At 31.2% G+C, this 15000-nt stretch overlaps 1 protein-coding gene and 1 long non-coding RNA gene across 6 annotated transcripts in view; one reads left to right on the top strand and one right to left on the bottom strand.

The window, feature by feature from the left end:
- Positions 1-7866, bottom strand: part of LOC132121754 (uncharacterized) — a 50069-nt gene extending 42203 nt beyond the window's left edge. The window contains exon 1 of the long non-coding RNA XR_009426304.1: positions 7741-7866. This is a non-coding gene — a long non-coding RNA (uncharacterized LOC132121754). The remainder of the gene's footprint in view (positions 1-7740) is intronic.
- The window catches only part of rgs7b (regulator of G protein signaling 7b), a 49378-nt gene extending 35785 nt beyond the window's left edge, over positions 1-13593 (top strand). For 2 of the 5 annotated variants that reach the window (XM_059531504.1, XM_059531505.1), the window contains 13 exons: positions 190-240; positions 1261-1367; positions 4271-4322; positions 4982-5046; positions 5199-5275; positions 5358-5439; positions 5613-5687; positions 5789-5887; positions 7389-7450; positions 7925-8035; positions 8182-8307; positions 9804-9990; positions 10071-10488. In XM_059531504.1, coding sequence (XP_059387487.1) covers positions 190-240; positions 1261-1367; positions 4271-4322; positions 4982-5046; positions 5199-5275; positions 5358-5439; positions 5613-5687; positions 5789-5887; positions 7389-7450; positions 7925-8035; positions 8182-8307; positions 9804-9990; positions 10071-10196 — 1220 coding nt within the window. In that variant the 3' untranslated portion in view covers positions 10197-10488. Of the gene's footprint in view, positions 1-189; positions 241-1260; positions 1368-4270; positions 4323-4981; positions 5047-5198; positions 5276-5357; positions 5440-5612; positions 5688-5788; positions 5888-7388; positions 7451-7924; positions 8036-8181; positions 8308-9803; positions 9991-10070; positions 10489-11649; positions 11685-13137 lie in introns of those variants that run through there. The other 3 variants (XR_009426303.1, XR_009426302.1, XM_059531503.1) reach the window with 3 other exon arrangements.
- Positions 13594-15000: the final 1407 nt, after the last annotated feature.

Raw genomic sequence — 15000 nt, forward strand, 5'->3', positions numbered from 1 at the left:
AAATTTCAACATTCATCTTAAGATTTTTCAAGTTTCAAGGACTCAAAATCTGTCCATAAGATTCAGATCGACTCACTCTTGAGTTCTGCTTCACATTCTGCAGTAGCACCAGGACGATGAGTTCAGTTCCCAGTGAACGGGGACATGTAACCTGAATGCAGTCAGTAAGCCCTTTCTTCTGTTTGTCAGGCTCTGATATTGTCCAGTGGATGCAGAAGAACCTGAACATTGAAGACCAAGGTACAGTAACATTTGAGATCATATTAAACTGTGAAACACCGTCTGTCTTTCCTGAAATCACTTACAGACAGAGAGAAGAGGTGTGGATCTGTGTTGTCAAATCTATCTAGATTCACATTATCAAAATGTAACAAGAGCGTTATTTATTTATTGTTCATGGAATGTTTGACATTCAGCTTCTTTTTTTTCTCTTTTAAACATTAAAGGTAACACTCTGAAAATTAGATTTGCCAAAAGTAACAAATCAAAAGTAGTTTGCAAAATGATATATATATATATATATATATATGTATATGTGTGTGTGTGTGTGTGTGTGTGTAAACTATGGCAGCCTGTTAGAACTTAGAAATAGCTTATCTAGTAGAAACTGTATTTTTTTAAAATCATTTTCGAACTGGAAAAGTAATGTAAATTTATTGGTTAAATAGGTAAGGATCCCCGGAAAACACTAAGCTTTTAAAACCTCTGGAAACCTTAAATGTAATGATTTGAATGATATTTTAGTGACCTTTTTAAATTAAAATAAGTTTTGAAAAGAAATCTAGAGCTTGGAGTGGCTTTGGAGTCAAAAAGGTAGAGAAGCGTTGATCCAGAGTCTGACGGAAGGGCAACGTGTGTTCGTTCTCAAGAAATAATTCAATCCAAATGTTTTAATTCTGTCACCATTCACACAGCCTGTGATTTCAAACTCATCTGATGTTCTTCTGTGGGAGACGAGGAGATGCTGAGCGTTCAGAAGGACTCGCTCTTTTGTCGTATGAAGTGATGTAACTGATGAGTTTGTGTTTTGGGTGAACGGTCCCTTTAATTCCATTGCAATATCGAGCTGAGCTGCATTATTTACTCAGAGGTCATTTATGATATATAAATTATGAAACGACTCCAGACAGAGATGAGATGAGACGATTGCAACTGCTGCAATCAAAGGACAACAAGCATCTCATCTGAAATATCTCAAGAGCTCCATTTGTGTGTGTGTGTGTGTGTGTGTGTGTGCGTGGTTGTGTGTGTGTGTTGCAGTGGAGGCTCTTCATCTGGGGACGCTGATGGCGGCTCACGGTTATTTCTTCCCCATATCAGACCACGTTCTCATGCTGAAAGATGACGGAACATTCTACCGCTTTCAGGTGAGACGCTCTAAGATTCTCTTTCATCTGATTGGCTGAGAAAATTGTGAACATCTGAAGACCCGAACCGCTGATCTTCACATGTGTGGATGTTTGTGATGAAACATGATCATTCATATTCTGACACAAATTCATAATCGTGTTATGGTCTGATGCATATTCATAATGTCATTCATATTCTGATTCAAATTCAGATTCATAACGGAATTCATATTTTGATTCATATTCATATTATAGTCTGATGCACATTCATAACATAATTCATATTCTGATTCAAATTCAGATTTATAACAGCATTCATATTCTAATTCAAATTCAGATTCATAACGGAATTCATATTTTGATTCATATTCATATTATAGTCTGATGCACATTCATAACATAATTCATATTCTGATTCAAATTCAGATTTATAACAGCATTCATATTCTAATTCAAATTCAGATTCATAACGGCATTCATATTTTGATTCATATTCATATTATGGTCTGATGCACATTCATAACATCATTCATATTCTGATTCAAATTCAGATTTATAACAGCATTCATATTCTAATTCAAATTCAGATTCATAACGGCATTCATATTTTGATTCATATTCATATTATGGTCTTATGCATATTCATAATGTCATTAATATTCTGATTCCAATTCAGATTCATAACATCATTCATATTCTAATTCAAATTCAGATTCATAATGGCATTGATATTTTGATTCATTTTAGTCTGATGCACATTCATAACATCATTCATATTCTGATTCAAATTCAGATTCATAACATTATTCATATTCTGATTCAAATTTAGATTCATAGTTTCAATCATATTCTGATTCAAATTCAGATTCATAACAGCATTTATTTTCTAATTCAAATTCAGATTATTAATGGCATTGATATTTTGAATCATATTCATATTATGGTCTGATGCACATTCATAACATCATTCATATTCTGATTCAAATTCAGATTCATAACATTATTCAAATTCAGATTCATAACATTATTCAAATTTAGATTCATAACGACATTCATATTTTTTTTATTCATATTCAGATTATGGTCTGATGCACATTCATAATTTCAATCATATTCTGATTCAAATTCAGATTCATAACAGCATTTATTTTCTAATTCAAATTCAGATTCATAACGGCATTCATATTTTGATTCATATTCATATTATGGTCTGATGCACATTCATAACATCATTCATATTCTGATTCAAATTCAGATTCATAACATCATTCATATTCTAATTCAAATTCAGATTCATAACGGCATTCATATTTTGATTCATATTCATATTATAGTCTGATGCACATTCATAACATAATTCATATTCTGATTCAAATTCAGATTCATAACATCATTCATATTCTAATTCAAATTCAGATTCATAACGGCATTCATATTTTGATTCATATTCATATTATAGTCTGATGCACATTCATAACATAATTCATATTCTGATTCAAATTCAGATTTATAACAGCATTCATATTCTAATTCAAATTCAGATTCATAACGGCATTCATATTTTGATTCATATTCATATTATGGTCTGATGCACATTCATAACATCATTCATATTCTGATTCAAATTCAGATTCATAACATCATTCATATTCTAATTCAAATTCAGATTCATAACGGCATTCATATTTTGATTCATATTCATATTATGGTCTTATGCATATTCATAATGTCATTAATATTCTGATTCCCATTCAGATTCATAACATCATTCATATTCTAATTCAAATTCAGATTCATAATGGCATTGATATTTTGATTCATATTATAGTCTGATGCACATTCATAACATCATTCATATTCTGATTCAAATTCAGATTCATAACATTATTCATATTCTGATTCAAATTCAGATTCATAACAGCATTTATTTTCTAATTCAAATTCAGATTATTAATGGCATTGATATTTTGAATCATATTCATATTATGGTCTGATGCACATTCATAACATCATTCATATTCTGATTCAAATTCAGATTCATAACATTATTCAAATTCAGATTCATAACATTATTCAAATTTAGATTCATAACGACATTCATATTTTGATTCATATTCAGATTATGGTCTGATGCACATTCATAATTTCAATCATATTCTGATTCAAATTCAGATTCATAACAGCATTTATTTTCTAATTCAAATTCAGATTCATAATGGCATTGATATTTTGATTCATATTCATATTATGATCTGATGCACATTCATAATGTCATTCATATTCTGATTTGTATTCCTGATGTAATAATTTTTTATGCTTATTCATATTCGGATACATATTCATGATGATATTCATTTTCATGATTTCATTCATACTCTAGATCATATTTATAAAATGATTCATGTTCTGATACAAATGTATGTAAATTACATTCATATTCCCATACATATTCCTGGTTCATGATGTCATTCATTATTAATATTTATGGATCCATTCATATTTTAATACATATTCATATACATGACATAATATATATTCTGCATATTTTTATTCAAAATGTAATTGATATTCTGATACACATTCATATTCATGGTGTCATTAACATATTCATGAGTTCAGTCTTCATATTCATGATGTCATTGATGTTCACTGTATTGTTAGCGGTAATGAGGAGGTTATTCCAGTGACTCCAGTAAGGTCAAATCATAACTCTACACAAACAGTGAGATTCTAGAGGATTCTGTGCTTCAGATGTGGTTCCAGCACATGTGAAATTAATCAATCAGCATAAGTCTGAGATGTTTAGGTGACCACATTAATTTGACTATGTAGTGAACGTAATTCATATATGTGTGTGTGAGAGCTGAAGTGAACATTGAGCCGTCATTGACTGCTGTGTTCATGTTTTCTGCTGATCACAGACTCCATATTTCTGGCCGTCAAACTGCTGGGAACCAGAAAACACTGACTATGGTAAGAGCATCTGTGAGTGTGTGTGTGTGTGTGTGGCCTGTGTGTTGTGTTTTATCCTCCTCTGATGTTCTTGAGCGCTGGTGTCCTGAAACACAAGGGAGTGTCATACCAGATCAGACCAATCGATCAACAAACTCAGCCAGAGGTTCATCAGTAAGATGCAGACAGAGACGTCACACAGACCTGTCCACTGATTAGATTCTCATCAGATTAATTATAGGATATGATAATTCATTAATGGAATGAAAAGCCCTCAATTAGAGACATTTCAAAGAGATGATATTACACAGACAAGTAAAGCATGTGTCTGCAGTAGAGATCTTGTGTTCATTTGATTAACATGAATTATAATTGAATAAATAAATAAAATCACTGAAGTCATCTTGTGGGTGTTTTGAAGTGTGCTGATGCCCCCTAGTGGGCCCCGGACCCCTGGATGAGAGCCACTGCTTTATCGCAGACGTTTATGTGTCTGAATGTGTGTCTGTGTATGTATATATAAAAGCTCATTTACTGTCCTACTTAAATCTGAATGTCATATCAGATCAAATGCATTTCTACAGTCGGTTTCGGTGCAGTGAAGCATCGTCAGGTTTATATTGCTTCCTTTTTTATCACATCTAAAACAGTTAAAACGTTCTCTGTCTGTCTGTCTGCAGCGGTTTATCTCTGTAAACGAACAATGCAGAATAAAGCTCGTCTGGAGTTGGCCGATTATGAAGCTGTGAGCATCTCTCTTCTCTATTTTATTTGCATTAAAATAAATCTAATTCTGTGAATAAACAGGCTTTATGAACTGAAGTGTGTTGGATGAAAACAGATGTAAGGATTGTATTTGCTGACGTGTGTGTGTGTGTGTGTGTGTTTTCGCCACAGGAGAGTTTGGCGAGGCTACAGAGAGCTTTTGCACGGAAATGGGAGTTTATATTCATGCAAGCAGAAGCACAAGCGAAGTGAGTGATCAGATCTCAGATCAGATGCTGGAATCGATATCAGTGTGTGTGTGTGTTTACAGTGCTTTCTTTCTCATGTCAGAGTGGACAAAAAGCGGGACAAGATCGAGCGGAAGATCTTGGACAGTCAGGAGCGGGCCTTCTGGGACGTTCACAGACCTGTGGTGAGTTTCACTGGGACGGTGATTGAGTTTCCTCACACCTGTCATGACAAACTCAAAACCTTAATGATGTAAGAGATTTTAAATGGCCTCATTCTGTAAAAGTATTATAGTGTTAATAGCAGCTCATTAATTTTTATGACCTGTGTGTTTGTGTTTGTGTGTGTGTGTTGTAGCCTGGCTGTGTGAACACTACTGAAGCTGACATAAAGAAATCCTCCCGGATGAAGCAGCCGCACAAAACACGGAAGGTAAACACACACACACACACACACACACTTATGCTCACATATACACTGACACACACACAAACATAAATACAAAAGCTGTGTGTGTGTGTGTGTGTGTGCAGTCAGTGTACGGTCTACAGAATGACATCCGCAGTCAGAGTCCGACTCACACAGCCGCTCCAGAAGTGAAAGAGCCCACGGAGGACGAGCTTCGCAACCAGGTGATGCGCGACTGTCTGAGCAGATCTGTGTTTGAGAAAGACTTCATGTTCTGTGTAGTGCGTGTTGCGTGCATGCAGCATGCCTGTAATTGTTTTATTTGAATACAATGTATTATTTTTTCCCTGACCTTATTTTGTTTGTATTACATCATGCAGTTACAGGTACTATTGTGTGATATCACGTATATAACCTACTGGGGTGCCTCAGGGCTCAGTTCTTGGACCACTTCTCTTCTCTGTCTACATGGCTTTATTAGGTTCTGTCATTCAGAAACTTGACTTTTTGGCACATCAGCCATAACTCCTTCAAAAACAGCCAGAAACCTTAGGAGTTATGTTTGATGACCAGCTGACTTTCTCAGACCACATTGCTAAAACTGTCCGATCCTGCAGATTTGCTTTATTCAACATCAAGAAGATCAAGCCCTTTCTTTCTGAACATGCTCCTTGTTCAAGCTCTTGTTCTGTCCAGGCTGGACTATTGCAATGCTCTCTTGGCAGGTCTTCCAGCCAATTCTATCAAACCTTTACAATTAATCCAGAACGCGGCAGCAAGATTAATTTTTAATGAGCCGAAAAGAATAACACCTCTGTTTATCAATTTGCACTGGCTTCCAATAGCTGCTCGCATAAAATTCAAGGCATTGATGTTTGCCTACAAAACCACCACTGGTTCTGCACCCATTTACCTAAATTTGTTACTTCAGACTTATGTGCCTCTAGAAGCTTGTGTTCTGCAAATGAACGTCGCTTGATTGTTCATCCCAAAGAAGCACAAAGTCACTTTTACGGACTTTTTCATTGGAGTCCTTAGCCATCTTCAAGAATCGGCTGAAAACACATCTCTTCCATCTTTATTTGACCCTCGAACTTTAACACTAAACAGATTAATAGACTAACACTAGCTTCTCTAATCTTTTTGTATTCTATGGTTTGTTTTCTTTTTATTATATAATCAAAAAAGAAAAAACTCTAACACTAGCTTGCTATATTCTTTTTCAATTCTATCGGTTTTCTTTTTATTTATTGAATAATATAAAAACCTTGCTTCGTGTACTGTATTCAAAAATCAAAACAAGGCAGACAGTGAATGAATGAATGAATAAAAAGTGATAAATAATATATAAAAAAAGAAAGAAATAATTTTAATAAGGGCTTCTGACATGACATTCTCAAAAAATCAGAACAAGACATAAAATAAGACACAATAAATGAATAAACGATAATAAGAAATAAGAAAGCAAAATAATTTCTGGAGTAAATTATACGTAAAAATGAAACATATAAATGTTATAAGTAACTAAAATCATTTAAATAATTTTTGAGCTCTTATAAGAGCTGCTGAGAAGTGCAAATCACTTCTGAAAATTATTAACAGAGGACAGATTTACATCCAAAATCAAAAGACAGACGATTCATATATGAATGAATAATGATACATAATACAGAAACATTTATATATATATATATATATATGTGTGTGTTCGTCTCTTCTCTTCAGATCCAGAACTGGCAAACACAGCTGGACAGACACTGCTTAAAGATGTCCAAAGTCGCAGAGAGGTGAGTTCACCCTAAGATTGCATGTGTTCCAGTCTCTTCTGCTCACCACAGCTGCTTTTATCTGATCAAAAATACTGTAAAAATTCAGAAATATTATTCTAATGTTAATCATCTGTTTTCTGTGTGAATCTGTGTTAAAGTGTAATTTATTTCTGTGATGCTCCGCTGTATTTTCAGCATCATTCCTCCAGTCTTCAGTGTCACATGATCTTCAGAAATCATGAAAATATGATGATTTACTGCTCGAGAAACATGAAGATTATTATCAGTGTTAATCACAGTTTGGAAACTGATACATTTTATTTAAATGAAAGTTTAAAAGAACAGCATTTATTTGAAATAGAACTCTTTTGTTACATTATAAATGACTTTACTAACACATTTGATCAGTTTAATGCTTCGTTGATGAATGAAACATGAATATTAACTTGGCAGTAAACTGATGTTTAGTTGTCGTTGTGAATCTGCGTGTAGTTTGTTGAGTTTCTCGGAGCAGTACGTCGAGTACGATCCGCTCTTCACGACGCCGGAGCCGTCCAACCCCTGGATCTCTGATGATGTCACTTCCTGGGAGCTGGAGGCCAGGTGTGTGTCCTGATTGTTGTTCACAGTGTCATGAAGCAAAGCTGTCAGCCTTGAGATGATTTTAGAGCAAAAATGGATGTGAAAAATCACAAACTCAGGGCATAAAAGAGATGAATGATGAGTGGATTTGTTCTGGCGTCTCTCAGTAAAGAAGCCGGGCAGCACCGGGTGAAGCGCTGGGGATTCTGCTTCGACGAGGTTCTGAAGGATCCGGCCGGGAGAGAACAGTTCCTCAAGTTCCTGGAGTCCGAGTTCAGCTCCGAGAACCTGAGGTGAAACACCGAACACACACACCATCATCTCGTCATCACTAGAGTGTTTCGGACAAAATCATGCGCTGCGAGCCACGTCACATTATATCCAACTATATTAAACACAATCACTAAACAAAAAAGTTAATGTTGCGTCTTATTCAGCTATATTATATTCAAATCTATTACATTGTAACATTTTAAACAGTAAAAAAGAGGTTGTACATCCAGCTAGACTGTATTAAAATTATTAAAGGAATTAAATCAATAAACAAAAAGTAAATATTTTATTGAACTATATTGTATTAAAACGTCTTCATTTATAAAAAGAAAATGTAATAATTACATCAACTTTATTAAAAAATTATTATATTTTTAACATTTAAATATTAAGGAAAAAATAAATGTTGCATTATATCTGGCTATAGTACATTAAAATGTTTTTACTATTAGTATTATTTTACATTTTTAAATAAACAAAGCAAATGTTACATTATATCTGGCTATATTAAATTACTTTTTATCATTATTATTATTATATTATTATTTAGCATTTTTTTTATAAATAAACTAAAAGTAAATATTGCATTGCATATTGCATATCCAGCTATATTATATTACTATTTATTATTATTATTATTATTTTACATTTTTTAATAAATAAACAAAAAGTAAATGTTGCATTATATCATCTATATTACATTAAATTTATTTATTTTAAATTTTTAAATAAATAAACATAAATTTTATATTGCATTATATCTGGCTATATTATATTACTATTTAATATTATTATTATTATTGTTGTTGTTGTTGTACATTTTTAAATAAACAAAAATTAAATATTGCGTTATATCCAGCTATATTACATTAAAATGTATGTATATATTTTTTTTATTTAACATTTTTTAATAAATACATAAATAAAAAGTAAATGTTGCATTATATCTGGCTATATTACATTAAAATGTATTTATGTATTTATTATTTTACTTTTTAAATAAATAAATAAACAAAAAAGTAAATGTTGCATTATATCCAGCTGTTACATAAAATTTATTTATTTAATTATTTGTTTATTATTATTTTACAAGTAAAGTAAATATTCCATTATATCTGGCTATATTACATTAAAATGTATTTATTTATTATTTGATGTTTTTGAAAAAATAAACCAAAACTAAATATCGCATTATATTCGTTATAATAATATCGTATATTATATGTTATATTAAAATGTATTTTTTATTGTTATTATTATTTTTTTTTTTTTTTTACATTTTTCAATAAACAAAAAGTAAATGTTGCATTATATCAAGCTATATTATATTAAAATGTATATATTTTTTAAAACATTTTTAAATAATTAAAAAGCAAATGTTGCATTACATCCGGCTATATTATATTAAAATGTATTTATTTATTTTGTTTAGTTTATTTGAAATGTTTAAAAATTGAAACACAAAGAGAAAAGGTGAGTGCAGCTGTGTGCTGCTGGTCTCTGGCGGCCTCTGCAGGTTCTGGCTGGCGGTGCAGGAGCTGAAGAAGCGTCCGATCCGAGAGGTTCCCAGCAGGGTGCAGGAGATCTGGGAAGAGTTCCTGGCTCCTGGAGCTCCGAGTGCCATCAACGTCGACTCCAGGAGCTACGACAAAACCACGCAGAACATCAAGGATCCCGGCCGATACGCTTTCCAAGACGCTCAGGTCTGTGCTGTCCTCATTCCTCGGCTCACACGAGGCTCTCGTCCTCGTCTCCTGAACGCAGTGTGTTTGTGCTTGATCAGGAGCACATCTATAAGCTGATGAAGAGTGACTCCTACAGCCGCTTCATCCGATCCAGTGCTTACCAGGAGCTGCTGCAGGCCAAGAAGAAGGTAAAGCCTCTGAAGCGGCTGGAAACGGCCATCTGAATGTGTTTATTTGACTTCTGACCCCTCGTCTCCGTCACGATGCTTCTGCCGCGTCTCTTTTGTTTTGCACGTGTGTCTCTTTGTTTCTTCTGTTCTGTTCTGTTGTGTCTGTTTTGTTTTGAAGTGATGAGACAGGAAGTGCTGATTGGCTGGTTTTTCTGTGATGTGGTGAGTTCTAGAGATACAGACATGCTGGAAATGAGCTCAGAAAATCATTTCAGTCAGTCTCTCGGCCGGAGTTACAGAATGTCATCCACTAAACACAAATGCATGACAAAAATTGTAGTTAGAAAAATAATCTGACAATTTTGGATTACTTTTAGATTACTTTTGACCCAAATAATTTAACAATTTATTTTATTTATATTTTTCATATTTAGTATTTATAGTATTTTATAGAATATTCTTTTATTGGATAGTATTTCTTATTATATATTATGTATAATATATATAAATATATTATATATAATATATATGAATGTATATAGTAAAAAAAAAAATTTAATATAAAATTAAATTACACATGTTAAGTAATGTAATCTGACTACTTTTGGATTACTTTTGACCCAAATAATTTAAGTAATTTTTTAATAGATGTTTTATTTTATTTTGTCATATTTATTATGTATATTATTTTATAGTATATTGTTTTATTTAATAGTATTTCTATTTATTTATATAAATATATATACTTTTTTTTTTTTAAACAAAATAAAAATATAATTACACATTTTAAGTAATGTAATCTGACTACTTTTGACCCAAATAATTTAAGTAATTTTTTATTGATGTTGGTTAATTTATTTTGTAGTATGTATTTAGTATTTAAAGTATTTTATTTTACTGTAATTCTTATTAGTTGTTTATTGTTTATGAAATATTTTATTTTATTTTATATATATATATTTCGTTTTTTTAAAGCTCTTTAAACTACCACTGTCTATGATATAAATGTACCTTATCTTGAATTGGATAATTAATAATAATAATAAATAATTTTATAATGATATAAAAATACAAAGAGAAATAAAAATAGTCCATTCTTTGTTATCAAGAACATTAAATAAATGAAATAAATTAATAATTGTAAATTGAACATTTACTAAAAAAGATATAATATTTTATTTTTGTTTATGCTGTTTGATTTCTTAATTTTCTTTGTGTTCAGTTTCACAAAACTGGACGATTTAACAGATGTATTAAAGCAACAGTCCTTTCTGGAAAAGAAAATGTCAAATATAAATCAACTCAAAAGTAACTGTAGTGCGATAATTATGAGTATTTTATAATATAATCTTAATAACAAGGATTTATTGGATTCTGATGAAGTTAAATACTGTATTTGGAGTTATTAAACTGGAAGTATTGATTCAGATGATTAAAAGCAGCTTTGTTTAAAGAAGTGTGTCACGGCTTCGACCCCTTCTTTAACTCTTTCTCTTTTCCTTCACAGAAAAGCAAGAATCTTTTCTAGGATCTGAATCACAGGTGAGAGTCTCCGATATCTGTGTGTTTATAAAAGTGAGATGATGATCTTCTGCTGAAGCTGCAAACCTGTCCATTTCTCTTTTAACTCGAAACAAGCTTTTCAGGAAAAAATGATGTTAATGTTTGTAATATCTTTATGTCTTATAGTCACATTGAACATACTCGAACAATAATAGAGTTACATTAATGACAATATCAAGAATCAAGGGCTCCAGAATGCTATATAATAAATATTATATATAAAACAGAAGCCTGAACAACATTGTGAATAAAAAATCTCAAGGTGGGAGAAAAATACATCTTAGTTATTAGGAAAAAACAACATCAAGAAAAACATTTTAAAGAGAGAAGATTGCTTTTTTTTTTTTTTGTTAACAGAGCTTAAATGTTTTGCAGAAAAGATTTTTCTTTATTTATTTTAGTTCTTTATTGAGTATTATTTTTTCGTGAGAATTTTTTTTAAGCGATTCAATTTTGAAAAATTAGGAATTTATTTTTATGTATATTTTAATGTTTTTTTTAGAAAAAAAAACAAGGTTTTTTTGTTTACAAGAAAAATTGGAATTCGGTTTTTTGAACAGAAAATGTTTTTAGTGAGAGATTTTTGTTTTGTTTTGTTTTGAGGATAATGTGTTTTGGGGTATTTATTTTATTTTTGTTTTAGTTATTTATTTGAAGAGATTGTAAAAATGTTTTTGGTGAGTTTTTATTTATTTTTTTAAGAGAAAAAAATATTTAGAGAGAAAAATTGGTTTTTTTACATTTTTATTTATTTGTTTGTTTGCTCATTTTTATTTTTGTTTAGTTTTTTTAAGAGATTAAATATTTTTTATGTAAGAGAAAAACATTTTGAAGAGAAAAAATGTAAAAATAATTTTTTTTTTTAACAGAGTAAAAATGTTTTGGAGAGAAAAGTTTTTGGAATTTATTTTATTTTTGTTTTAGTTATTCATTTATGTGAACAGAGGCATTTTTTAAGTGAAAACTTTTAGAGAGAAAAATTTGGATTTAGTAATTTGTATTTGTAAAAAAAAATGAAGAGTAAAAATGTTTTTGTTTGTAAAAAAAAATGAAGAGTAAAAATGTTTTTGTTTGTAAAAAAAAAATGAAGAGTAAAAATGTTTTTGTTTGTAAAAAAAAAAATGAAGAGTAAAAATGTTTTTGTTGAGTATTTGTTTTTGTTTTTACAAGAAAATTTGGAATTCGTTTTTTTGAAAGTTTTTGGAATTTATATTATATTTGTTTCACTTATTTATTTGAAGAGAGTAAAAAAATTTATTTAAAAAATGTTTATTTGCATGTTTGCTTAATTGTATTTTTGTTAGTTTTTTTTAAGAGAGTGAAAACGTTTTTGAGTAAAACAAAAAAAATCAAATAAGAGAAAAACATTTTGAAGAGAGAAACAAAGTTTGATGAGAGAAAGAAAAATAAACTGTGTGTGTTTCTCCCGCAGATGCCGTCAGCGAGCGAAGCTTGTATAAATCACACGTCTGTACATTACTGCTGATCACGAGCTGGACACACATCTCCTTCATTCTGTCAGTGTGAAGACACACACACACACACACACACACACACACACTGATCTCACCGTTGATTTGCCTTTGCGCTTCACTCCATCTGAGCTCTTACAGTTATTTTTATATCTAAGAACATGTTTGGTTGTTTTCTGTGAGCTTTGCTTCTGTAAATGTGTACAGATCTGGAGATTCGGCGTGATTTCTGATGAGGAACACCTGCGCTCACACAATCACCGCTGCTTGAGACACACATGAATGTGTTCGGATGATGTACAGTGGACGCTAATAATATTAATCATCATATTCGGACACCTTTATTTTACCATCTGTACATTAAACGTGACTCACCATCCATAAGGCAATGTTCATTCATGGACTCGATAAGCGAGATGATAACATGATGCGATGATGGATTCATGGACCGTGACTGATCTGAGATCTGCATCATACAGTATTTCAGTAGTTCTGTTTCTTCAGAGAACGACTGCGATCCAAAGATTATGAGCGGAGATGGTCTGGGTTCTTGTGTTTTTGATGTTGATTCTGTACATAGTTCCACAGTGACATGAATAAAGCGACTGGAGATGAAAGTGACTCAGTGAATCTTCTGAATCGTTCTGAATCGTTCGTGTTGTTCTGAACAGCAGAGGGCAGTGAATCGCAGTGATTCATTCGGTCATGATTATTAATTCATGATTAATCATTCTTTTGTTATTCAAGAAAGGTTTCTTTCTTTTTCACGTCATATGTAATTTATCATTTATATTTAATACATTTTATTTTTATTTTTTTGCCATAAGCAATTTATTAAAAGCTTGAAAATATTACGGAATGATATTTTGATTTTTTTGCTAACATTAGTCAATTTTAATCTTTAATAATAATAATAATAATACACTATGCACAAAACCCATATAAAATGATAACATCAACCATGGACCAAAACGAACTGATATTTCTCAAAATGTCTTTGATTCTCACAAAAAAAAAAAAAAAATGTACAAGAGGGAGAATAAAAGCTTATTTCTATATTTTGCTTTGGTGTGCCAAATTTTATTTCACTTTTGAAAATATTGCAAGTTTTACAGAAGTCCTTCACTAGCCGAAGAAAATTATATTCAATAAAATCTAAATACCAGAAATACATACATGTGCACATTCACATACTAGAAACAGCTACACGTTTAACATTTTCACAAAAAGAGATTTTTATTAATTGCATGAAAATAGTTTCAAGTAATTATGAAGAAACACACTGAAGCAGAAAGACTGAAATAGTATTTTTAAATATAAAATTAATAGTATTTTTAACTTTGGATAATTTCTCGGTGCATTGGATTCTTAATATTGTATATATTATAATATGTTTCACAGTATTTTGTGATTGTTGTGTTTAATGTTCAAGATCTTGTACAGTAGTCTTTGGTTTCCAGTGGGTTTCAAACCTTCGTTAAACTTCTGAAGATCATCATTCGGTCTTGTGGAACATCAGTGTCCCTGCAGCACAGAAGCAGCATCAGTGTCTCAGACGTGTATCTGGAGAAATAGACAACAATACACTGTATGAGTCACAATTATACATTTCTCTTTTATGACAAAAATCACTAGGATATTAAGTAAAGATCATGTTCAATGAAGATATTTAGTAAATCTCCTACTGTAAATATATCAAAACTTCATGTTAGATTAGTAATATGCATTGCTAAGAACTTCATCTGAACAACTTTAAAGATGATTTTCTCAATATTTAGATGTTTTTGCTCCCTCAGATTCCAGATTTTCAAATAGTTGTATCT

This window comes from Carassius carassius, chromosome 39 (assembly GCF_963082965.1).
Source record: "Carassius carassius chromosome 39, fCarCar2.1, whole genome shotgun sequence".
Classification (NCBI taxonomy): domain Eukaryota; kingdom Metazoa; phylum Chordata; class Actinopteri; order Cypriniformes; family Cyprinidae; genus Carassius; species Carassius carassius.